This window comes from Mauremys mutica, chromosome 4 (assembly GCF_020497125.1).
Source record: "Mauremys mutica isolate MM-2020 ecotype Southern chromosome 4, ASM2049712v1, whole genome shotgun sequence".
In the NCBI taxonomy this organism is placed as follows: domain Eukaryota; kingdom Metazoa; phylum Chordata; order Testudines; family Geoemydidae; genus Mauremys; species Mauremys mutica.
The window spans coordinates 132377322-132403837 of record NC_059075.1 but is presented as its reverse complement, the minus strand read 5'-3'; the positions used below and the strand labels follow the sequence as shown (position 1 = coordinate 132403837).

The window sequence follows — 26516 nt, the reverse complement described above, 5'->3', positions numbered from 1 at the left end:
TGTAAGTTAGGCTTAGAGAATTGTTGCATTGTGTTTTAATTTGTGTAGTCTTGGTTAAGTTAGCTCATAGATAAGATTTTGCTGTGTTCTGTATAATTGTAATTGTCTGTCTCCCCACTGCAAACACCACCCCCCAGCTTCTCTGTGTCTTTCTACCTTGTTACACTCTCTCTGCTGCTTAAGCTTGCAACCTATTTGCTCTGTCTCACTAAGTTTAAATCTCTAGCATAAAACCCCATTGGTTACTTTCTTCCTTTTTGGTACCCCTCACATTCTACATTTACACCACTGTGACACATTTTTACCTGGAATTGTTTGTTATTTAACACATTTTATCCATAACTGTTAGTTGGTTATATGCTGCTGTGACACACCTTTTTACATAGAAATCGCTAGCTACCTGTTACATTCATACCTCAGTGTTAACTGATTACCCACTGTATTGTATCCTACTGTGTTGTACCCCACTATTGAAACCCCCTTACTGTTTACCAAAAAAGAAACCCCTGCCCAATTGTCTACCTTAACAACCCATACCCCTCACTATTGAATTTTCCCTGTTTTTTGTATTTTCTTAATAAAGTTTATTTTGCACCCCACCCGTGTGGTAATTGTTCCCCAAGATCCCATATACCTGCTGGCAGGGACAGCCCTCTGCACACTTCCCTGGCTGTGGTGATGGGAAGAGCACAACCCTGGCTATATCCCTACCAGGAACAGGGCTACTCAGCCTCCAGATGGTGCACAAGACCCAATGTGCCCTTAGCCAAGCGGCCCGGACAGCCTGTACTAGCCATGACGTGCCCAAGCCTCCTCCCCCCCATGCCTGTGCACATGCTAGCGCTCATGGCCCCCATCACTTGGGACAAATGCCACCAGAACTGATTAATTCATCCTCCTACGCCCTATGAGGTAGGGAACTGAGGTGCAGCATTAGGCCTAGTGCCTCAAAAGTATTGAACCCCATGGGCATTAGGCACCTAAATCCCTTTGCAGGCCTGGGCCTAAGCAACTGGCCTGAGTTCCCACAGGGAGAGATGAGAATTAAATCAGGTCTCCAGCCATTGCCTTAGCCACACCACCGCTCTTCCACGAGCAGCCAGGGCAGGGAAGCGTTCAGCACGCATGGCCTCCCTGGCCTCCGGGTAACTAGGCTAGTGGCTTCCAGCTCCCATAACTGTGTCCGGCTCGCCCCAGCCTCTCTTGTTTTGCAGGTGTGTTGGGAGACCCTCAGCAGTGCCGCCCAGTTCCTGAGGTGGCACCAGCTCAGTGGCCTCATCCAGCACAAGGAAACCTGGCGAAGCTGTGACTGCCTGGTGAGGGAGCCCTCGGGCCATTCACTGCACGGCCCTCGCTGGCAGAAGTGAGGGACTCGGTGGATAGGGCACCCCACCATTGTCTGGCTCTGTGCCCACACTAAGCCCCAGGCTTGGGACCACACCTGGCCCTGGGTGTGGTCCCTCTGTGTGATCCCCCCAGCACAGGAAGGAGGGGCAAAAGCAGGGTGTGTGCTCCACACACCTGGAATCCGGCCCACGGGACAGAAAAGGCTTTAATACCCTTGTTCTCCCTTGTTCTGGCTCCTAGGTGACGCGCTACAAGGGGAGAGCTGACAACTTCCTGTGCCAGACCATGGCCTTCCTGGAGAACCCACAGGCTCCAATTAGGGAAGCGGCCATCAGGTTCCTAGGTAACCACAGAGCAGAGGGATCCCTTTAGCAGAGGGGCTGGATTCGGTCCCAGACTCTCCTCAGACCCTACCAGCAGCAAGAAGAAACCCCTGGGCTCCTGATTGCCTAATGAAGACACAGGAGTGTCAGAAACCTGCAGGAGCAAGCTCACCCCAAACTGCCCTGATCAGCTGATGGGACCCCTCTAACCCCACTGCTGCCCATTCAGTCCCCATTCCCCCCCCCCTCCCCATGCCCCACCATGGGCTCTTGGTAGCGGACCCTCAAGGCGCTGTGCTCTCCTTTGGCAACCAGCCCTGTAGCCATCCCTGGGGACTCGCCCTTTCCCCTGGGGACTCAGGAGCGTGTCCTGGCCAGCGAGAGGCAGGGGAAAGTGACCGCTGCTTGGAGGGTGACAGGCGCTTTGACACCTTTGCCGAGGACGTGGAGATGTGCCATCATGATCTCTGCCATCTGGGTTTCCATCTACAGCTGTTCACACTCAAAATGCAGGACAGGGGTAAGGTTAGCCTATCACCAAAAGAACCTTAATGTAAAGCAGTGCTCCTGCCAGTGCCCGTGGCAGATCCCCCAATCGAAGGGTGTGATCATTTCTGCCCTGACATGGACGAGGCCTCGTGTCCTGGTGTTAGGGGGCACTGTGCTCCGTATCCTACATATTCCCCCAGCTTCCAGGCCCCCTGCCAGGCATTAGGGGGTGCTGTGCTCTGTACCCTACACCCCCCCATCTCTCAGCCCCCCTGCCAGGTGTTAGAGGACGCTGTGCTCTGTATCCTACGCATCTCCCAGCCCCCCTGCCCAGCGTTAGGGGAGCTGTGCTCTGTACCCTACACATCCCCTGTCTCCCAGCCCCTCTGCTCAGCGTTAGGGGGAGCTATGCTCTGTACCCTACACATCCCCCGTCTCCCAGCCCCCGTGCCTGGTGTTAGACAGTTTCTAGTGTCTGTAAACTTACTGAATATTCCAGAGTCTATCAGCGCACGCTGGGTGCAACAGCTGTGGGTATCGACAGGGCCTGATGCTGGAACCTGACCTGAAGGTGGGATTGGCCACTATCCTGGTGGTTAGGACACAGGCAGGTAGTAGAGGGGCTCTGCTTTGGGACCCAATTCTGCCTTTCTGTTCAGCCGCATCCCCTCTAATGAGGCTGAACCTGCCCATCTCCCCAGACTCACCACCGCACAGGACTTGGGGGCACCTGCTGGCAAAGTGGCCTCAATCCCCACCATACAGGCAGGGATCATTCAGCCGGCGATAGCCCTTCTCTCAAGCTCTGAGAGCCTGTGTGTCATGGCTTCCTGCAGGGGTTCAGGGCTAGCAACTGCCTGGGTGGAGAGAACAGGCCCTGGCTAGGTAGAGGCTCAAACCGGTGAATGGCAGTTTAGATCCCCAGCGAGCTGTAGGGGTGAAACACGAGGGGGGGGGGAACCAACCCCAGCCAGTTCCTATAAACCTTGCCCCTGAGGTCTCAGTAGAAATAGGGATGTTCACCTGGAAGCACGCAGGTGTGAAGGACTGGAGAGGGAGGTGGCGGATGTGCCCTTTTGATGCCTGTGCCTGTGCGCAGGGGAGAGGTGGGGGCGCAGGCTCCGCTCCATGGTACTGCTGGCAAACATCTGTGACTCGCATGCCCTGGGTGCACACGCCCCTACAGTGGAACGTCTACAGGCTCAGCACAGCCTGAAAAACGCCAGCTCCTGTGTAAGGGAAGTCACCAGTTTTCTATGAGAGCTGGAAACTGACGCTGGATAAGCCAGGAACTCCTGATCGACACTTTCGTCCCTCCAGGAGTCCGACCCATCTAGTGCAGAGAACTGAGGGGGACAAAGACTGAGCTGAAGCTAGCTTCATGCTCTCCAGGATGCCGGGGCGCCCTCATGCTCTAGCTGAAGGCGGCCTGGGGAATTCCCAGCATTGCCCTCCTGACGTTTGTCTCTGGGAGCCCTTGCCCCGCAGCCTGGCCTGTCTGTTCTCAGGGGCCGTGTGCTGCCAGGTGCACATGCCCAGCATGGACTCCCTTGTTTAATGCCAGGGGACGGCAACTGGGAAGGAAATGTATTGCCATGCCAAGCCTGGGAATGGGCTGGTGATAAGGCCCTGGGGTGACTGGCATGTCAGTTCCCAGCGGGGCCTCCTGGAGCCAGGAAAGAGTTGGCGGAAGAGCCCGCAGCAGCAGCAGGAGCTGTGTGTCCCTCAGCCCTTCCATGCCAGTGAGTGGCACCTCCTGGGTGGGCGGAGGGGGTTGCAAAAATGGCCGGGGCCATGGCCCTGCATTGTGGTGGGGCCTGGCCCCTCTGGGGGTTGGGTTGCAAGACCAAGGTGTCACTGGGAGGAGAAGACTCCATAGACCGTGTACTGCTCTGAGCTGCCATGAGATGGAGAGACGGGAAAACCCCAGCAGGGGGGAATGGCCCCTCCTGCTGGCTGCAGCTGCAACCTCTAGAGCTAATTGGGGCATTAGGGGGCATTAGGGGCGGTGGCAGAAGCATCAGGTGGAGACTGACTGAATTGCCCACCCTGATCCGTCACGCTGCAGGGTTGGAGGCAGGGCCGCCCAGAGGATTCCGGGGGCCCGGGGTCTTCGGCGGCGGGGGGCCCTTCCGTTCCGGGACCCGCCGCCAAAGTGCCCCGAAGACCCGCGGCGGGAGCCCCCCGCCGCCGAATTACCGCCGAAGCGGGACCCGCCGCCGAAACGCAGCCCGGTCTTCGGCGGTAATTCGGTGGCGGGGGGGCGGGGTCTGGCTGTCTGTTGGTGGCAGGAGAGGCAGTCAGAGCAAGCAGAACAGGCAGGCCCTGTATCCCTGTATCCCATGCAGACTAGGAACCTCTTCCCTCTCCCTCAGCGAAGACCAGACCGATTCACTGCTGGTCCCTTTGACCCTTTCAGCAATGAGCTGGAGAGCAGGTACATCACTCGTGACCTGACATCATTCCTCCTTCCAGGTATGGCGCCCCCCCAAATCCCTAAGCTGAGCCTGCACGCTGGGTGGGGAAGTGGGGTGGCCGCTGGGAACCGGGCTCTGACTGGATCTTTGCTGGCCACAAGGCCAGCCCCTGGCACAGAGCTCTGTAGCACTGGGACCCCATACCATGCAGGGCGTGGAGGCTGCTCTGTATGCCAAGGTAAGCCCCAAACTGGCCATGCGGAACTGCCCCAAACTGAGTGGGAATCCTGCCCGTTGCTTATGTACCTGCCCCCTGAGTTACCTGGCACTAGCATAAGAGTGTAATGATCACAGCTGCTTGGCAGGACTTCAGCTCAGGACCTGCAGCACCAAAGCATAGGCCCCACTGCTCGAGATAAAGGAGTAACTCCCTCCTAAGGTAGCAGTCGTAGGCATATATCCTTCACATGCACCTGCAATTACTGCGGAACAGACACTCCCTTCACAAGCACATTCATCCCACGTGTGGCTGGGCCACAGGCCTGAGATTGGCAGCTTCAGACGCACACAGGCCAGGGGAACCGAAGCTTGGCTGGAAATCTCCCCTCCCCCTCCCAATGCAGAATCCTTTCTGAGTCTTCCAGTGGGTTGGACTGCGTGTAGGGCCTCCCTTGGGACAGCAAAGGCATCTGGGGTCCTGTGGCTACAAGGAGTTTGCAGTAGGTCCCCTGTGGGTAGAAGTCAGTGGGTGAGCTGGAATACCAGGAGCTGCCATAGCCTGGTGGGTGTCACACGCCAGGTGTGATGGGGCAAGGCCAGATGGCTACAATAAAGTAGTGAGGAACAGGTATATTAGCCCCAAGCTACACAAATCCCTGGTACCATGGTAACCAAATGGCAGTTGCTCCAGGTTAATCAAGACACCTGGGGCCAATTAAGATCTTTCTAGAAGGCAGTGGAGATAGCTACATTGATTGGGACACCTGAAACCAATCAAGGGCTGGCTGGAACTAGTTAAAAGCCTCCCAGTTAGTGAGATTCATGTGTGAGGAGCTGAGAGTGAGATGGTGTACTGCTGGAGGATTGAGGAGTACAATCATTATCAGACACCAGGAGGAAGGTCCTGTGGTGAGGATAAAGAAGGTGTTTGGAGGAGGCTATGGGGAAGTAGCCCAGGGAGTTGTAGCTGTTATGCACTGTTATAGGAGGCACTATAGATAGCTGTGATCCACAGGGCCCTGGGCTGGAACCCGGAGTAGAGGATGGGCCCGTGTTCCCCTCAAACCTCCCAACTCCTGATCTGACCCAGGAGGAGTTGACCCAGATGGTGGGTTCCACCAGAGGGGAAGATCACTGAGGTGAGGAAATCCACCAATAAGTGCAGGACCCACCAAGGTAGAGGAGGAACTTTGTCACACAGGGCATTGGTTCATCGCCTGGCTGGGTAACACCACTTCCTCCAGCTTCTCCTCTGCTCTGCACGCAGACTCTGAAAGTCATGAGTGAGGTGCTGAAGACCTTGATGTGTGAGGATGAGAAGTCCAACCTTGTGGAGCTGCAGAACATCTTGGAGGTCTGGAGGCATGGGGGCAAGAAGGGGCCTAGCCCTGTAGTTGGGGTGACCAAGGCTTCATTGAATCCCAAGCATGGGACACCCCCCCTCTTCTTCTGTTCCTCAGAGTAAGTTCTCTAGAAAGGTTCTTGGGCTAGAAGAACATGTGTGGGATCTGCTGTGTTCTCCACTGAGCCCCCATCTGACCCTGGCACTCATGCCATGTCCTTGGCTGTGCACAGGTCCTTGCCTCCAGAGCCCATCAACACCACAACTGAGCTACCTGCAGGCATGGTGGGGCTGCAGAGAGATGGCAAAGCTCTCACAGCTCTTCCTGGCCTGAGAGACCCCCCCCCCCACCCAGCAATCATCCAAAAAGAGGGAAATGTCCTTGGCAGAGACTCGGTCTCCTCTATTTCCGGAGCCTGGGAAGGGGGAATTGTAGAAGTGCAGGGCTGGAAGGGATCTCAAGAGGTCATCTACTCCACCCCCTGCACTGAGGCAGGGCCAAGCTAGACCATCCCTGATGAGTGTTTGTCCAGCTTGCTTTTTAAAACCTCCATGATGGGGGAGTCCATCACTTCCCTAGCTCACCTGTTCCAATCCTTACCCACCCTTAGAGTTTTTCCTACTATCTAACCTAAAATCTCCCTTGCTGCAGATTAAGTCCATTACTTCTTGTCCTATCTTCAGGGGATATGGAGAACAATTGGTCACCACCCTCTGTATAACAGCCCTTAACATATTTGAAGACTGTTAAAGGTGCCCCCTCTGTCTTCTCAAGATGAAACATGCTGAATTTGTTCAACCTTTCTTCATAGATCAGGTTTTCTAAACTGCTGATCGTTTTTGCCTCTCTCCTCTGGACTGGCTCCAATTTGTTCACATCTTTCTTAAAGCATGGTGCCCAGAACTGGACACAGTGCTCCAAGCTAATACACCTCAGAATGACACTTTCCATTTTTCTCAACAGCATCACACTGATTCAAATTCAGTGTGACATCCATGATAACCCCCAAACCCTTTTCTGCAGTACTGCCACCTAGCCGGTTATCCCCCACTTTGTTTTTATGCATTTGATTCTTTCTTCCCAAGTGTCACATTTGTTTTGACTGACTTTCATCTTGTTGACCTCAGACCAACTCTCCAATTTAGCAAGCTGATTTTGAATTCTAATCTGTCCTTGGAAGTGCTTGCAACACCTCCCAGCTTGGTGTCATCTGCAAACTTTGCAAGCATAATCTCCTCTCCGTTAACCAAGTTCTTAATGAAAATATTGATTAGCACTGGACCAGGCACACCCCTGGGGGACCCCACTTGAGCCACTGTCCTAGTTTGCCTTGTAGTCAGTGATAACTCCTCTTTGAGTTCAGTCTTTCAATCAGTTGTGTGCCCACCTTATAGTAATCTCATCTGGATCATACTGGCTTAGTTTGCTTATGAGACTGTCTTGTGGAACTCTGTCAAAAGCCTTACTAAACTTCATATATATCCTACTGCCTCCCTCCATCCACTAGGCAAGCAACCCTGTCAAAGAAGGAAATTAGATTTATTTGGCATGGTTTGTTCTGGACAAATCCATGGTGCTATTCCTTATCACCCTATTATCTCCTCTAGGTTCTTACAAACTGTTTAATTTATTCAGTATCTTTCTGGGTACCAATGTTGGGCTGACAGGTCTATAATTCCTTGGGGGCCTCCTCATTCCCCTTTCTGAAGATAGATTCTGTGTCTGCCCTTCTCCAGTCTTCTGGAACCTCAGCCCTCCTAAAGATTCAGAGATTGCTTTGCCTAGCTCCATCTAGGGTGAATATCAAGAGGCTCTGCCAACTTGAATACATCTAACTGACCTAAATCGTCTTTTACCTGTTCTCTCCCTAGTCTAGCCTGTATTCCTGCCCCCTTGTTGTTAATATTGTGTTAAGCATCTAGTCGTCATTAACCTTTTTAGTGAAAACTAAAGCAAAAAAGGCATTAAACACCTTGGCTTTGTCTGTGTCATCCATTCTTTGCTCTCCTTCCCTGCTGAGTAGTAGCCCCACACTTTCCTTTGTCTTTCTCTTGCTCCTAATGCATTTATAGAGCTGCTTCTGATTGTCTTTTATGTCCCTTGACAGTTAGAACTCATTTTTGCCTTTGCCTTGCTGATTTTCTCCCTATGTGCTTGGACTATTTTTTGGTACTTCTCCTTAGCAATTTGTCCCAATTTGTTTCTCTCAGGTCCTGCTCCCCTGGACCACATCCAAGGAGGTACATGAGCGGCTGAGGGCAGTGGGAAGGATCAGGTGGCTGATGGAATTCATGGGGTCTCAGTGCAAATTCCAGGTGAGCAGCCTGTGACCCTGGCCACCTCCTAACTACACTGAACAGCCTCGCGGTGCAGCACGCCCTGGCATGGAAAATGCAGGCCTAGAATAGTGACTCAGCAAGATCCTCAGTAGGAGTCCAATCTAACGAGCCCTGATGTCGATGGGTCTTTCCTCTGACTCCAGTGGGCTTTGGGTCAAGTCCCATCATTCTGTCTCCAAGGACTCTCCCCGCTGTTCCCCTAGCACCAAAGTCTGCTCTGCAGGGTCAATGCATTTACACAGGATTGCCCTGACAGCAGCCTCCGAACCCAGGTGTCTGTTCACCCCCTTTGTCAGACGCCTGTGGGATGCCTTGGCATCAGCTTCTGCCAGGCTGCCAGATGAACGCCCCTTGCTCTGCATGCTCAGGGCCATTGAGCTGCTCCAGATGCTCCATCCCCCCTGTGGAAGGGCTTCCCCTCTGGCAGCTGGAGGGGGGCGCTCGGATGATGTGCCCCCAGAGGCTGGGGCAGCAGAACAGAAGGAGGGAGGTGGGAGGGGACACAGTGAAAGGGATGGGCGGGGCCAAAGGCGCCAGAGAACTGGGGAGTGGGAGTGGGGAGGCTGTGCAGACCCCGGGAGAGGAGGGCAAGGGGCTTGGTGCCAGGTGGGGAAGAGCAGGGAGCCAGTGCAGGGGCTGCAGGAGGGGGAGACGAGAGGACAAGGCTGCAGGAGAGAGCAGGCAGGAGACAGCCGGCAGGCTGGGGGTGGCGCGGAAAGGGAGGGCTCTGGGGAGCTCCAGGATGGAGTGAGAGAGGCAGGAGGCAGAGCAGAGGAGTCCAAGGTGACTCCAAGCTCCTGGGCCTGAGGTCAAAGAAGGGAGGGGGATGGGAGAAGGGGCTGGGATTAGGAACTTGCCCTTGAGATGGAGACTGGACGTTAGTTCATTCGTTACCTGGGTCCCCACTCGGGGGTAACGTTTGTTGACTTTGCTGCCCAGATTTCTCCGTCCCTGCTGAGCTTTCCTCAGCCCCTGGTGATGGGCCCCACAGCTCCTCCTGCTCTCATTGTCCCCAGTCTCTCTGCGGTGGCCTCTGCCTCCCCCTGTTCTAACCCACTGCTAGGGCAATGCCAGGGGGACTCGCTGCGCTAGGTCTGCAGGGGCGAGTGACTCCCTTTGCTCCTTCTCTCCGTCAGGAAGTGGAGGAGTTCAGAGTCCTGGGCCAGCTGGTGGGGTGTCTCACTCTGTGCTGTGTGGAGCAGGAGCAGGAGATCTGGCAATCGGCTGTGGAGGGACTTCACCACCTCTTCTCCTTCATGCAGCTGCTAAAATGTAAGAGCACTGGAGACCCTTGTCCTTCCTAAATACACTGACATGGGGTTTCCAACACGAAAAACATATTTATTGAACACTTCCACCTTTTCTGCAACCTTTTAAACAGTCTCCATCTAGTAATGAGCCTACACCACTGCTACGATTTCTTTTGTTCCTAATACACTTTTTTTAAAGAAACCCTCCTTAGTCCTGCAAGCCATGGAGTTTCCCCCGATGTCTTTAGCTTCCTCTATCCGTATTCTACTCTTCATAACTCACATAAGAATGGACATACTGAGTCAGACCAATGGTTCATCTAGCCCAATATTGTGTCTTCAGATAGTGGCCAGTGCTTCATGTTTCAGAGGGAATGAACTGAACAGGGAAATTCTGAGTGATCCATCCCCTGACATGCAGTCCCAGCTTCTGGTAGTCAGAGGTTTAGGGACATGCAGAGTATGGGGTTACATGCCCTGATTATCTTGAATCCAATTATACTTTTAGCCTTCACAACATCCCACGGCAACAATTTCCACAGGTTGCCTGTGCATTGTGTGCACAGATACCTTCTTTTGTTTGTTTTTAACTTGCTTCCTATTCATTTCATAAAGTGACCCCTAGTTCTCCTGTTATGTGCAGGAGTAAATAACACTTCCCTAGTCACTTTCTTCATACCAGTCATGATTTTATAGACTTCTATCATATCCCCCCTTAGTCATCTCTTGTCTAAACGAAATAGTCCCAGGTCTCTACTACAGACCTATATTGTTATAACTATATTGCTCAGGGGTGTGAAAAATCCACACCCCTGTCGGCAGGAGCACCTCTCCTACTCACCTAGCCAACGCCTCTCGGGGAGGTGGATTAAGAGCTTGTTTGCATAGGAGCATCTTCACTTAAACGCTACAGTGCCAGTGCAGCTACGGCGATACCGTGTTTGAAGTGTACCCTTGTCCCCCATCTTTTTTCTCTCTCCTCATATGGAAGCTGTTCCATTCCCCTAATCATTTTTGTTGCCCTTCTCTGCACCTTTTGCAATATTGGTATATCTGTTTTGAGATGGGGCGACCAGAACTGCAGGCAGTATTCAAGGTTTCGGCGCATCATAGATTTATAAATGTAACCCTTCTGCCCCTCTGAGTTGGCAGCAACAAGGGCCGGGTTCAGTATCCAGGGGTTCCGTTTCAATAACACAATGCAAAACCGGCTCGAGCCCCCACCCAGTGACCTGGAACAATTACCTACCACCCCCCCGGGCGCCTCTAGGAGGCAATACTTCCCCACTCGCAAGCACAAAGTCTGAGTGTAGCAAAATCCTTTTAATAAAGGAGGGAAACAATGTGGCATCACGTTGGAGAGACACCACAAACAGGACTACACACAAACCATAAGCAAAAACCCACCTCCAAGTACATTTGGCACTGTCCTTAGGGTCTTAAGTCCAATCACCCCAAAGTCCAACAACCCAAAAGTCTCAGTCTCTGGTCAGTGCCACCCCAGAGTTCAAAAGTTTATCTGCAGAGTTTTACCCCCCCCCCCCCAGCCTGGGTGGAAATGGGGGGGGGGGGTCGTCGCACACACAGGGTGCTAGGGACACCTTACGTGGGCCAGGGCCGACTGCCCCGCTTCTCCGTGGAGTTCTGCTGCAGCCTTCCCCACGACTGGCTCCACTCCACCAGCTGTGCCGCTCCTCCAGCAGACCCGCGAACCACGTCAGCCGTCCCCACAAACCGCTCCACACTGCTCACTGTTCCATGGGCTGCTCCAACGTGCTGCAGACTGCTCCGCTCTGCCAGCTGCTTGGTGATAGACCTTCAGGCTCTCCCACTACTTAACACAGCACTCAGTGATCTCAGCTTAGTAAGCTTAGCTCTTTTAGTGATTTCAGCTCTTAGTGATTTCAACTTGTAGTAGGAGAGCCCCACTGCCACATGGCCCAACGTGAATTCAGGTCAGCAACCTCTAGATGGACTCCTAAAGGATTCAAAATTAGCTCTGCTCTTTAACAGTGGAGAGAGGAGGAAGTGCAATTGGTGTTCCAGGCCCTCAAAAGGGGCCCATACCATCAGGTACACACACCAGTCCCCAGCCTCTCTCTCTCTTCACTGGGTTTTGGAACCCCTGTCCCTTGTCTAGCAAGTACTATTTAATGTAGGTTGAGTCATTTCTGTCATAAAGCAGTCTCATAGTTCCTCATTCACATAATTAAGGTAGCAGCCCCTTTTTTTCCTTCCTGCCCCAATAACAAAGAAATTGGGGATCCCACAGTGTGAAAATAACCATCCCATGCTGCTGTGTGTTATGCTAAGTGGAGTGGGTTTACCAATGCAAATGCACATTCCTAAAATTCCTTTGCCCACTCCTCATAATGTACCACCAGATGTCAGGGTAGATCTCATCCTGACTCTGCTTACATATAGAACCAGTGATGAGCTGCCAAAATCTTAACAACCGGTTCCCTATAAAAAGTTCTGATTTAAGGGAGGGAAGCAGAGGAGAGTCTGGGGGCCCCTGCAGGGCCTGGGGCAAATTGCCCCACTTGCCCTCCCCCCCGCAGCCCTGGAGCTCGTAGTCTCCCCCGTACCTTACCTTGCCGGCATCTCAAAGCAGCAGGAGGACTTAGGAGCTCACCTGAGCTGCCCAGCTGCTGGCCACGCTGAAGCTCTGCAGGGGGGGAGGGGCAGGGAGAAGACAAATCTCGTGGGGCCAGGGGGCCGTTGCAAATTGCCCCACTTGCCGCCCCGGAGCTCGCAGCCCCTCGCCCCTTACCTTGCTGGCAGCCCAGAGCTCAGCTGAGCTGCACAGCTGCTGGCCATGCTGCGGCTCTGCGAGGTGGGGGAAGCAGGGGAGAGCCCGGGGGAGACATCCTCGTGGGGCCGAGGGGCCGGGGCAAATTTCCCTACTTGCCCCACCCTGCAGCCCCGGAGCTCGCAGCCCCCCCGTCCCCTTACCTTGCCGGCAGCCCAGAGCTCAGATGAGCTGCCCAGCTGCTGGCCATGCTGCGGCTCTGCGGGGTGGGGGAAGCGGGGGAGAGCCCGGGGGAGACATCCTCGCGGGCCGGGGGCCCCTGCAGGGCCTGGGCCAATTGCCCCACTTGCCCCTTCCCCTTCCTTCCCCTCTGGCTAGCCCTGGAGCTTGCAGCAGCCCCCTCTCCCACCCGCCACTTGCCGGGCTACTCAAAAAGCGGCAGCAGGACGACTCCCGAGCTCAGCTGAGCTGCCCAGCTGGTGCTGGCGGCTGGCCACGCTGCAGCTGGGGGGAAGCAGGGGAGGGGCCAGGGGAACCTCAGCCTCCCCAGCTGGGAATCCTGGGAGCAACAGGATGGTCCCGCCCGCAGACCGGAGTTCTTTGCCCACCTCCTGGCCCTTTAACAACCGGTTCTCCACGGAGGTCTAATTTTAGCACCTGGTTCTTGGGAACCTGTGGGAAACGGCTCCAGCTCACCACTGTATAGAACCATTATGATATTTTTCTGTTTTATTATCTATCCTTTTCCTAATGGTTCCCAACATTCTATTTGCTTTTTTAACTGCCGCTGCACATTGACTGGATGTTTTCAGAGAACTATTTACGATAACTCCAAAATCTCTTTCTTGAGTGGTCATTTAAACCCCATAATTTTGTATGTATAGTTGGGATTATGATTTCCAATGTGCATTACTTTGCATTTATCAATATTGAATTTCATCTGCCATTTTCTTGCCCAGTCCCTCATTTTTTTTAGATCTCTTTGTAGCTCTTCGCAGGCTGCTTTGGATTTAACTATCTTGAGTCATTTTGTATCATCTGCAAATTTTGCCACCTCACTGGTTACCCCTTTTTCTGGATCATTTATGACTATGTTGAACTACACTGGTCTCAACACAGATCCTTGGGGGACCACGTTATTTACCTCTCTCCACTGTGAAAACTGGCCATTTATTCCTGTCCTTTGCTTCCTATCTTTTAACCACTGACTCATGAGAGAACCTCCCCTCTTATCCCATGACAGCTTCCTTAGGTTAAGAGCCTTTGGTGAGGGACCCTGTCAAAGGCTTTCTGAAAGTCCAAGTACACTATATCCATTGGATCACCCTTCTCCACATCCTTGTTGACCCCTTCAAAGAATTCTAGTAGACTGGTGAGGCATGATTTCCCTTTATAAAAGGCATGTTGGCTCTGCCTCAACAAATTGTGTTCACCGACATGTCTGATAATTCTGTTCTTTCCTATAGTTTCAACAATTTGCCTGGTACTGAAGTCAGGCTTACCAGGGATCACATCTGGAGACTTTTTTAAAATTCACTCTCACATTAGCTATCTCATACAGAGGCCGATTTAAACACGAGGTTACATACCACAGCACTGCATATAAGTCTGTCTGGATGTCTCGTGATAGCTGCAACCTTTGCACCAGGCAGGCAATTTACCATGCGGTTCTCCCAGTCATCACAAACCCAACTGTTTATATGTCTATTGATTGAATCCCCCATTACTATTTCCTGGCTTCTCTGTGTAAGTGGGATTCCCGCCTCAGGAGGGGTAGCCTCAGTGTGAGAGGACATCATGACTTCATCTGGAAGGTGGGTCCCAACTATGGGATCGTCTCCCTCTGCCCCAGCTCGATGTTCTCCTTCCCCGAAACTTTCACCCTCCTCAGCAGCACAGAGGCTGTCAGACTGGGGGTGGGACTACTCTACTGCATCCCTAAAAGTCTCCTCTATGTACCTCACTGTCTCCCTTGGCTCCACCAATTCAGCCCCTCTGGTCTCCTGGTCTCTGAGGGCCAGTAGCTCCTTGGGCCAAACGCCCACATATGCTACCTGCCCACAGGGCTGGTAATCGTACATGCTGCATTCAGTGCAATCAACTGGAGAGCCCCACGCTGCTGCTGCCCTTCTGCCTGGTTTATTTTTACTCTTCCAGGGAGGTTAGTTTGTTTAGTTTGGGGGAGGGATGGGGGAACAGGTTATTGGCCTGAGTTTACAGTATGTTTGTTAGATGTACTTGTCTCTCACACACCCTCTCTAAACTTCCTTGCAAAACTCCCGTTTGCTAACCGAAGGTCTGATTTATATTGCCTGTTGTCTGTTTCCCCTCCCTGGGTCAGCCAAAATGCTGGTGAAGCACGGTGCAGAGTATCGGCAGATCCTCAAGGACAGTCAAACTGAGAGAGCCTTCTGGGTCACCAACGTCAGCAATATCACATCGGTAACTACAGTCAGTGCTTCCTGGGATTGTTGTGCCCAGAGTTATCAGGAGTCAGAAATTAACACCCTAGGAGTCAGGGGGAAGGGACAGACCCAGGATGTGACTAACCCCATCCAGCTGGGACAGAGACCTGCCTATGGCCCACTCCACCTCATAGAATAATAGACCTCAGGAAATTATCTAGTCCAACCCCTTACTCAAAGCAGGACCAACCCAACTAAATCATCCCAGCCAGGGCTTTGTCAAGCCTGACCTTAAAAACCTCTAAGGATGGAGATTCCACCACCTTCCTAGGTAACCCATTCCAGTGCTTCACCACCCTCCTAGTGAAATAGTGTTTCCTAATATCCAACCTAATCCTCCCCCACTGCAACTTGAGACCATTGTTCCTTGTTCTCTCATCTGCCACCACTGAGAACAGCCGAGCTCCATCCTCTTTGGAACCCCCCTGCAGGTAGTGAAGGCTGCTATCAAGTCATGTGCCCCAGCCCCCGCATCATTTTCATTGCCCTCTGCTGGACTCTCTCTGATTTGTCCACATCCTTTCTCTTGTATGGGGCCCAAAACTGGACGCAATACTCCAGATGTGACCTCACCAGTGCCCAATAGAGGGGAATAATCACTTCCCTCCATCTGCAGGCAATGCTTCTACTAATGCAGCCCAATATACCTGCCTACATGACACACCACAAGATGCACTGGGGCTCATCCAAACCTGATCCCAGCTCCTTGTCAGGTTTGCTGGGAGCTTCCTCAGAGATTAATGCAATAAAAGGCATCATTGCATCTGCGCACGAGCACCAGCCCCTGCTGAGCACTAGAGAGTGTATCCGTGCTGCGCAGTATTGTGCCCCCGTGCACTGCCACGCTGGCCTCTGCCATGCATGACAGCTTCCGATTGCTGGCTGGGTACTGTGCTGCCCAGGTGCAGTAAGCCAGGCCTGTCCCGGTAGAGTGGGGTTTGCCTGCACTCCTGGCCGGGCCAGTCCTGGCTGCTTGGCCGCTGACCAGATCTGCGCTGGGCAGCAAAAGGGGTTTCACTAGCAGTTTGTTTCAGCTGTTTGGGAAGTACTTCAACCCGTCCGAGAGCATGGACTTCCTCCTCGTTGCTATCGACGGCGTGAGCGACTCCAGCGTCCATGACGCAGTGACGGCCAGGAACATGCTGCATATGATCCTGGAGGTTCCCGGCCTAGGCTTGGTGAGGGTAAGAGCTGCAGTGAGAACACCGTGCTGGGGGAGCCCATCTGTGGGAGACTCTGTCTCTGGGTGCTAGGCATTATTGGGGGGCAGTTCTCTGGCCTGTGAAATGCAGGGGGTCAGTCTAGGTCAGGGGTCAGCAACCTTTCAGAAGTGGTGTGCCGAGTCTTCCTTTATTCACCCTAATTTAAGGTTTCACGTGTCAGTCATACATTTTAATGTTTGTAGAAAATCTCTTTCTATAAGTCTATAATAAATAACTAAATATTGTTGTATATAAAGTAAGTTTTTTTAAATTTTTAAGAAGCTTCATTTAAAATGAAATTAAAATGCAGATCTCCCTGGACCGGTGGCCAGGCCCCGGCAGTGTGAGTGCCACTGAAAATCAGCTCACGTGCCACCTTCAGCACACGTGCCATAGGTTGCCTACCCCTGGTCTAGGTGATCACCATGACCGCTTGTGGCCTTGCAGTCTATGAATCGATAGGCTGGGAACTGGTGCTGTGTTCTAGGCCTGGGGCTGGTGAAGAGGTTCTGGGAGGGCAGATGGCTCTCAGGTGCAGCAGGTCCTTGGCACGCCGGATCAATAGCCGTGCGAGGAAGCCAAGGCCCCCACCTCCCCATTTCCCTTCCAGGTGTCAGAGGCTGTGAGGAGCATTCATAACCACCTGGACTCCATCAGCGAGCCACTTGCCCGGCAGGAGCTGCTCAGGGCCCTTCTCCTGCTGGGTTCCCAGTTCAGCGAGGAGGTGGTCAGAACCCTGCTGGGCTGCTCACTGTCATGTGACAGGTACGGGGCTGCGGCTACCACCACTTGCACTCTGAGTCCCCCGGACTGGTCCCGCTGCCAGAGACAGGGGAGTGCAGAACCCTCCAGAGATCTCCTGCTCCCTGCAGAGCTGCTGCTTCTCCTGGAGGGTTTTGCAGGCTGGCTTGCCCTGGACACAGGCCAATCTGCAAAACCCTGTACGGCATCCCTCGGCCTCTCCTGTGGCTGACACTGGACCTGGCCCCATGTAGCCTGCACCAGCCAACGGGGTCCTTGCAGGAGCAGGAGGGCAACAAAGGGCCGGCCGGTGAGGGGAGACCCAGCAGGCATGCCAGTGCTGAGGGGTGCAGGAGGCTGGCAGGGCTCTGATCGGGTGCCACTGGCTCTCTCCCTTTGCAGTGTTGCTGCGGAGATGTGGAAGATACTGACATCCCAGCCCAAGAGCACAGAAAAGATCCTCAGGGAGCTGGTCAGCAGGCTGCAGGGGCAGGCTCCGCGACAGCATCATCTCTCTCAGAGACCGGCCGGCGTCGCCTCCTTGGCCGTAAGTACCAGCCCCTGCAGCAAGGGAAGGAGTGTCGTGTGTCCCCATCATGGCCTGAGGGGGTCTCTCAGTCTCCCACGGGGTATAGTCATTGGGCCAAAGAGAGAGAGAGAGTGTGACTTTAGCCAGTGCTATATTCGAGCCGGAACACGCCGAAACGCTCTCCTGGTGCTATTCAGCAGCACTCATAGAATCACAGGGTGAGAAGGGATCCCAAAGTTAGCTCGTCCAGCCCCCTGCAACAATGCAGGACTTCTTGTTTCTAACCCACCCTGGACAGATGGCTCCAGCCTCCCTCTGAAAACCTCCAGCGAAAGAGTTTCCACAAGCTCCCTAGGCATCTTTCCCATCGTCCTACTCTTCTTACAGTTAGGAAGTTTTTCCTGAGGCTTAATCTACATCTGCTGTGCTGTAGTTTGACCCCATCACCTCTTGTCCTGCCCTCCGTAGCAAGAGAGAACAACTTTTCTCTATCTTTTTTTATGGCAGCCTTCCAAGTATCTGAAGACCATTATCTAGTCCCCCCTTAATCTCCTCCTTTCCAAACAAAACATAGCCAGTTCCTTCAGCCTTTTTTTCTTACGGCTTGTGTTCCATCCCTCTAATCACCTTTGTCACTCGCCTCTGGATCCTTTCCAGTTTCTCCACATCCTTTCTAGACATTGGTGACCAAAACTGGACACCGTACTCCAGCTGAGGCCTAACCAGCACTGAGTAGAGTGGTACTATCGCCTCCCATGACTTGCATGCTATACCCAGGGGCGGCTCTAGTAATTTCGCCGCCCCAAGCAGGGTGGCACGCCGCGGGGGGCGCTCTGGCGGTCGCTGGTCCGCGGCTCCAGTGGACCTGCTGCAGACGTGCCTGCGGAGGGTCCGCTGGTCCCGCGGCTCCAGTGGAGCATCTGCAGCCATGCCTGCGGGAGGTCCACCGGAGCCGCGGGACCAGCGGACCCTCCGCAGGCACTCCTGTGGGAGGTCCACCGGAGCCGCCTGCTGCCCTCCCGGCTACAGGCAGAGCGCCCCCCCCCCCCGCGGCTCTCATTGCCGCCCTAAGCGCGCGCTTGGCATGCTGGCATCTGGAGCTGGCCCTGGCTATACCTCTGTTAATGCAACCTAAAATTGCATTTGCTTTTTTTGCAACAGCATCGCATTGCTGACTCATGCTGAGGTTGTGATCCACCACAGCTCCCAGATCCTTCTCAGCTGGTTATCCTCCATTCTGTATCTGTGCATTTGCTTTTTCTTCTCTAAATGTAGCACCTCACATTTGTCTTTGGTGAATTTCATTTTGTTATCTATAGCCCTGTGACGCTGTAGGGAGAGGGATGGATTGATCTGGAAATGGTGTTTAGTTTTACTGGGACTGTCTGCATGGGGGATGGGAGAGCAGGGGATGACTTTAGGTGAGGATCAGTACCTGAGGCTGTAACCTGAGCCAGAAAAGGGGGTGGGGTGAGTCGACACTGCGTACTAAGGTTCTTCTTCGAGTGATTGCTCCAATGCATTCCAGTTAGGTGTGCGCGCCGCGCGTGCACGGCTCTTCGGAAGATTTTTACCCTAGCAACTCCGGCGGGCCGGCTGGGCGCCCCCTGGAGTGGCGCCGCTATAGCGCTGAATATATACCCCAGCCGGCCCGTCCGCTCCTCAGTTCCTTCTTCCCGCCCGTGACGGCAGTCGGAACTGTGGAGTGCTCAGTAGTCCTCCACACCCCTAGCTCTCTCTACTGGTTTTGTATATAGTTTTTTACTGTTAGTATAGTTAGTTTTAATAGTTAGTTAGTTTAGATAAGGATAGGGGGAGTATTTTCTCCCTCCCCCTCCCCGGTGCGGGCTCATGCCCAAGGCACCGGGCTTTAAGCCCTGTTCAACGTGCCAGAGGCCTATGCCAGTGGGTGACCCTCACGGCTCCTGCCTCCGTTGCCTGGGCGAGGCACACCGTACAGATAAGTGTGCCATTTGTTCGGCTTTTAAGCCGCGGACGCGTAAGGACAGAGACAGTCGCCTCAAGCAGCTCCTTATGGAGGCGTCCCTCCAGCCCCCGGCACCGTCAGCGCCGGCACCAAGGGCTTCTTCGGTGCAGAGTGCACCCGCGGCACCGACCGGCGCCGGCACCGTGGCCACGGTACCTAAACCGCCGCCGAAGACGACCCGGCACCGCTCGCTCTCGCCTGCACGCAAGCAGAGACTGGCGAAGGCTGTGGCGAAGGCACGCACAGAGTCCACTACGAGAGTGGCTGCGGCAGTGCGTAAAACGGGCCCTGAGCCCTCGACTCCGGCTCCGCAAGCGCCGTCGAGTCCGGCACCGCCACGCTCCCCGGCACCGACCGAGGTGGAGCCAAGGCTGCCTTCAACGCCGGAGACATTCTCCTCGGCCAGAGACCTCATCAGGCTCATAGAGGCTCCGAGCCTCCGGCCCCCGGCACCGCCGGTGCGGGCTGTTGTCTCTCTCGGCAAGCCAGCCAGGATGACTAGACCGCCCTCAGTTGACGAGGGGCGCGGAAGACGGTCGAGGTCCCGGTCCCGGTCCCGGTCCCGGCGCAGGTCCCCGTCCCGCCGCTCGGAGTCTCGTCGCCGCTCCTCCTCGCGGCACCGAGCACCATCCCGACGCCGGTCTGAGTCCCGGTACCGTTCTCGATCTCGGTACCGGTCGCACTCCCGGCACCGATCCAGGTCACCGTACCGTCGGTACCGTCGGAGGTCGTCTCGGCACCGCGACTCCCGGAGTCACTCCCGGCACCGCGGATCCCGGTCCCGGTCGAGCTCCCGGCGCCGGTCGAGCTCCCGGCACCGTCGGAGTCCACGCTCACGGTCACCGTCCCGTCGGCGCTCGGCGTATCGACCCTCGGTGCCGTCGGTGCATGGCCTCCCGCCGTCAGCGGTTCAGTCCGTCGGCACTACAGCACCGCCTTGGCCATCCCGCACGGCTTCCGTAGCCTCCGGTGCCGATGATACTACCCACCGGTGGCCTACCCCACAAGGACTTCCACATGAGCAGTGGGGCTACTGGGTCCCGTGGGGACAGCATGAAGGTCAAGGTATCCCGTTTCCCAGGAGGGATGTGACCACGAGCACCAGGGTCCCTGAAGCGACTATTAATCGGCCGCCTCCCTCTCCTCCGCACGAGCCATCTGCTCACCCGATCCGCCAATCGCCCACGCTTCACGGTTCGGAGGAGGCTCACCCACCGGACGTAGAGCCGGAGCCGGTTCTGCAGGGTGCATCTTCGTCATCCTCGCCGGACGAGGCGGTGGCAGGGGCTGCGACCAGCGAACCCCCGCCCATTGACCTCCGGGCCTTCCAAGACCTGCTTCGCAGGGTGGCGGCATCCATGAATCTTCCCGTAGAGGAGGTCCAGGAGGATGAGGACCCAATCACCAACGTGGTGGGTGCGGATGCGCCCGTCCGTGTGGCGTTGCCCTTCGTCCGGACCATTCAAAAGAACGCTACTACGCTATGGCAGACTCCCGCTTCTATTCCTCCCACAGCACGCGGGGTCGAGCGGAAGTACTCAGCCCCACCATCAGGCTATGAGTACCTTTACTCTCACCCAACCCCGGACTCCCTCGTGGTCCAATCTGTTAACGACCGGGAGAGGCGCGGCCAACCTGCCGCTGCGCCTAAATCCAAGGAAGCCAAGCGCATGGACTTGCTCGGCCGTAAGATTTACTCCGCCGGGGGTTTGCAGCTGAGGATCGCAAACATCATGGTCCTCCTCGCCAGGTACGTCTTTGACATTCTGACGTCCCTGGCGAAGTTCTCGGAGCTCCTGCCTTCCACATCACGCCAGGAGTTCTCCGCCTTGCTGGACGAGGGGAAGAAGTCCTCTCGGTCATCTATTACGGCCGCCCTCGACGCCGCGGACTCCGGGGCTCGGACCTTGGCATCCGGCGTGACAATGAGGCGCATCTCCTGGCTGCAGTCCTCCACCCTGCCGCCGGAGGTGCAACATACACTCCAGGACCTCCCCTTCGACACCCAGGGTCTGTTTTCCGAAAAGACGGATGCTCGGATCCAGACCCTGAAGGACGGGCGTGTTGCCATCCGCACGCTCGGAATGCACACGCCGGCGACGCAGCGCAGGCCCTTCCGGCCGCAGCCCTCCCGCTATCAACAGCGTTATCGCCCCTACACCAGCAGACGTCCGACCCAAAATCGCCGTCGTCCGTCCGGCAACCGCCGCAACCAGGGCCAGGCCGCTTCCAAGACCCCGCAGGGGGCTAAGCAGGCCTTTTGATGGGACGATCGAGGACGGCCCATCACTCTCCCTACCGGATCCTTCCCCTTTATTTTACAACCGCCTTTCCCATTTCTTTTCGGCGTGGTCCCGCTTAACATCGGACAACTGGGTGCTTCAAACAGTCCAGTCGGGATACCGCCTTCAATTTGTTTCGCCCCCGCCTTCCCACCCACCCTCCCTGTCCCTCTTCAGGGACCCCTCTCACGAGCAAGTCCTCTTGCAAGAGGTTCGGACTCTGTTGAGCGTGGGTGCCATAGAAGCAGTGCCTCAAGACAGGCGGGGCAGGGGATTCTACTCACGTTATTTTCTCATCCCCAAGGCGAAAGGCGGGCTACGTCCTATCCTGGACCTTCGCGAGCTGAACAAATATCTGCTCAAGCCCAAGTTTCGTATGGTCACCCTGGGGACCATTATTCCTTCCCTGGATCCGGGAGACTGGTTTGCCGCCCTCGACATGAAGGACGCCTACTTCCATGTCGCGATCTATCCTCCTCATCGGCGTTACCTTCGGTTTGTGGTCAACAACGCCCACTACCAGTTCGCCGTGTTGCCATTCGGACTCTCCACGGCACCGAGGGTATTCACAAAATGCATGGCAGTCGTAGCAGCAGCCCTCCGCCGTCGTCAGATGCACGTCTACCCGTATCTCGACGACTGGCTGGTCCGAGCTCAGTCCCGTCAGCTCGTGATAGAACAGATGGCAGAAATTCTGTCTCTCTTTCAGCGGCTTGGTCTTCTCATCAACACCGAGAAGTCCACTTTGCTCCCAACGCAGCGGCTGGAGTTCATCGGAGCGGTTCTCGACTCCACGGTTGGCAGGGCCTCTCTTCCCCGCGCCCGGCACCAGACAATGACCTCCATAATCCGGAATCTCGTCGCCTTCCCGACCACAACCGTGCGCTCCTGCCTACGCCTTCTGGGTCACATGGCCTCCTGCACGTATGTCACCGCATATGCGCGACTCCATCTTCGCCCCTTCCAGTCCTGGCTCGCGACGGTGTACCGGCCTCATCGAGACCCCATCGACATGGTGGTCACGGTCAACAGGAAGGCCCTCGACTCCCTCCGCTGGTGGCTCACCCCGGAGGTCGTGTGTGCGGGGGTCCCGTTCCATCCTCCTCGCCCATCCGTTACGCTGACGACGGATGCCTCAGCGCTCGGTTGGGGGGCCCACCTGGGCGAGCTTCACACCCAAGGCCTTTGGTCGCCCCAGGAACTCGCGCTACACATCAATGTCCGCAAGCTCCGTGCCATCCGCCTCGCCTGCCGGACCTTCTGCTCCGACCTACAACGCCGTTGTGTAACAGTACTCACGGACAACACCGCTGCGATGTACTATGTGAACAAGCAGGGCGGAGCCCGCTCTTCTCCCCTCTGCGAGGAAGCGATCCTCCTGTGGGACTTCTGCGTGACCCACTCCATTCACCTAGAAGCGTCTTTTCTTCCGGGAGTGCAGAACACGCTGGCCGACCATCTCAGCAGGTCGTTTCTCTCCCACGAGTGGTCCCTTCGTCCCGACGTTGCACATGCGATTTTCCAGAGGTGGGGGTTTCCCCGGGTCGACCTCTTCGCCTCCAAGGCGAACAGGAAGTGTCTCCAGTTTTGCTCGTTCCGAGGTCACTCGCCGGGCTCTCTGTCGGACGCGTTCCTGTATCCCTGGCAGACTCACCTCCTCTATGCCTTCCCTCCCTTTCCTCTCGTGCACAGAGTGCTCCAGAAGCTGAGGAGGGATCGAGCCACCGTCATACTCGTGGCTCCGGCCTGGCCGAGACAGCATTGGTACACCCTGCTGCTCGAGCTCTCCGTTCGGGATCCCATCTCCCTCCCGTTATGGCCGGACCTCATCACGCAGGACTTCGGCAGACTCCACCATCCGAACCTGCAGTCCCTCCATCTTACAGCCTGGTACCTGCGTGGTTGACCCACGCAGAAAGGGACTGTTCGGCGGCCGTGCAGCAAGTCCTGCTTGAGAGCAGAAAGCCTTCCACTCGCTCCACCTACCTGGCGAAATGGAAGAGGTTCGCGCTCTGGTGTGACCAACGAGGGCTCAACCCTTTCATCGTACCCGTCCCTACCATCTTGGACTACCTTTGGTACCTTAAGGAGCAAGGTCTAGCGGTCTCCTCATTGCGGGTACACCTGGCAGCGGTGTCCGCTTTTCGTCCTTCCCTGGAAGGTCGCTCCATCTTTTCCAATCCGATGGTCTCCCGCTTCCTGAAAGGCCTGGACCGATTGTACCCGCCGGTGCGGCGTCCGGCCCCAACCTGGGATTTGAACCTCGTCCTGTCCAGACTCATGGGTCCGCCATTCGAACCGATGGCCACGTGTTCTCTTCTTTACCTCTCCTGGAAGACGGCCTTCCTCGTCGCCATAACATCGGCCAGACGAGTCTCGGAGCTCCGGGCGCTGACGGTAGGTCCGCCATACACTGTCTTCCACACGGACAAGGTGCAGCTTCGTCCGCATCCGGCCTTCCTGCCAAAAGTGGTCTCGGCTTTCCACCTCAATCAGGACATCTTTCTCCCGGTCTTCTTCCCGAAGCCCCATGCCTCGCCTCGGGAACAACAGCTCCACACCCTCGACGTCCGTAGAGCGCTCGCTTTTTACATCGAGCGTACAAAACCTTTTCGGCGTTCTACACAACTCTTCATAGCAGTCGCCGACCGCATGAAAGGCGAGCCGGTCTCTTCCCAGCGCATCTCCTCCTGGGTAACTCAGTGCATCAGAGCATGCTACGAGCTGGCTCGCGTGCCCCCGGGCCGCTTCACCGCTCATTCCACGAGGGCGCAAGCCTCGTCTGCCGCCTTCCTGAGCCAGGTCCCCATCCAGGACATATGTCGAGCGGCCACATGGTCTTCGGTCCACACCTTCGCCTCCCACTATGCGTTGGTGCAGCAGTCTCGAGACGACGCAGCCTTCGGCTCAGCAGTTTTACACTCTGCCACGTCTCACTCCGACCCCACCGCCTAGGTAAGGCTTGGGAATCACCTAACTGGAATGCATTGGAGCAATCACTCGAAGAAGAAAAGACGGTTACTCACCTGTAGTAACTGTTGTTCTTCGAGATGTGTTGCTCCAATCCATTCCAGACCCGCCCTCCTTCCCCACTGTCGGAGTAGCCGGCAAGAAGGAACTGAGGAGCGGACGGGCCGGCTGGGGTATATATTCAGCGCTATAGCGGCGCCACTCCAGGGGGCGCCCAGCCGGCCCGCCGGAGTTGCTAGGGTAAAAATCTTCCGAAGAGCCGTGCACGCGCGGCGCGCACACCTAACTGGAATGGATTGGAGCAACACATCTCGAAGAACAACAGTTACTACAGGTGAGTAACCGTCTTTTATTCCCTGTTTACACTGGTGCCCCAGCGCAGCAGCAGCAGCAGCGCAATCCTCTTTATTCCCCTCGAGGAGGTGGAGTACAAGCAGCGCTGTAGCCAGGGAGATACAGCGCTGCATGTGCCTTGCCAGTGTGGACGGGGAATGAGTTACAGCGCTGTTGGTGGCTTTATTGTGCTGTAACTCTCAAGTGTAGCCAAGGCCTAAATCCACGTTCACACTCAGCCATGCTGCATGAAATCACACACGTGGAGCTGAGCAGTGGTTTCAGCTCAGCTGGCACTTCTGACCAGTATAATCAAGAAAGTCATGCTAGGCATTGACAATTCCTGTCAGTGACAGACCAGATTGGTTACACAGCTGCCCTACCTCCTTTTCACTTTATCTAAGGCCTTGGCTACACTTGAGAGTTACAGCACAATAAAGCCACCAACAGCGCTGTAACTCACTCCCCGTCCACACTGGCAAGGCACATACAGCGCTGTACCTCCCTGGCTACAGCGCTGCTTGTACTCCACCTCCCCGAGGGAAATAAAGAGTATTGTGCTGCTGCTGCTGCTGCTGCTGCTGCTGCTGCGCTGGGGCACCAGTGTAAACAGGGAATAACCTTAGTACGCAGTGACTGATCTCCGGAAGCTTCCCATAATCCTTTTAAGTGAAGGTTCCGCTCTTTGTTTTGTTGCAAACTCTGGGCTCCGGGAGCTGCTTATTAAAAAAACAAACACAGCTCCTGTTTGCTGTAAATGAGCAGAGGCAGAGGGCTCCCTTTGGAAGGCCCACAGCTAGTGTTTGCTTGAATAGAGGGGGAGGGAGGAGGGTCCGTTTCAGCGCTGCTTATCTGGTCTGTGAGGAAAAAAACAAAGAGGTGCTGTTCACTTTCAGTGAGTCAGAGAGGGCTAGGGGAGGGGGTTGGAACTTGCAAGGCAGCTGCTGACACAGTGTTGGCTCCAAAAATCCACTCTCTCTCTCCCCCACGCTCCTTGTCACACTCCACCCCCCCTTTTGAAAAGCACGTTGCAGCCACTTGGAACGCTGGGATAGCTGACCATAATGCACTGCTCCCAATGCCGCTGCAGATGCTGCAAATGTGGCCACGACAGCGCGCTGGCAACTGTCAGTGTGGACAGACTGCAGTGCTTTCCCTACTCAGCTGTACGAAGACAGCTTTAACTCCCAGTGCTGTACAGCTGCAAGTGTAGCCATACCCTCAGCCACATGACTATGATTGTGAATGGAAATGTAGCAAGGGGCTTATTCCGCATACGTCATCACTCACGTTTAGCAAACTACATGGCCCTTCATTTTCCATGTGGCATCCTCTCAGCTGTGCCAGAACTTGGCTCAGACATCCTTGTTCTCCCTCTGATTCACAGACACAGAAAATACAATATGGAGAAAGACGCTTTGTGGAAATACTTGTAAAAATTAGATCAATGCATTACAGCAGGCCTTTGCTACTCCAGCCTGTTATGCCTTGATGTATTTTGTGTTATTTGTGTAGCCTACTAGCTACA

The 26516-nt window shown here is 55.2% G+C and overlaps 1 protein-coding gene across 1 annotated transcript in view; it reads left to right on the top strand.

Annotated features, from left to right (window-relative positions):
• Positions 1-15519: 15519 nt before the first annotated feature.
• LOC123369065 (maestro heat-like repeat-containing protein family member 7) overlaps positions 15520-26516 on the top strand; it is a 45573-nt gene continuing 34576 nt past the window's right edge. Inside the window, exons 1-3 of the mRNA XM_045014432.1 lie at positions 15520-16128; positions 16757-16911; positions 17290-17438. Of these exons, the coding sequence (XP_044870367.1) occupies positions 16012-16128; positions 16757-16911; positions 17290-17438 (421 nt within the window). The 5' untranslated portion in view covers positions 15520-16011. The remainder of the gene's footprint in view (positions 16129-16756; positions 16912-17289; positions 17439-26516) is intronic.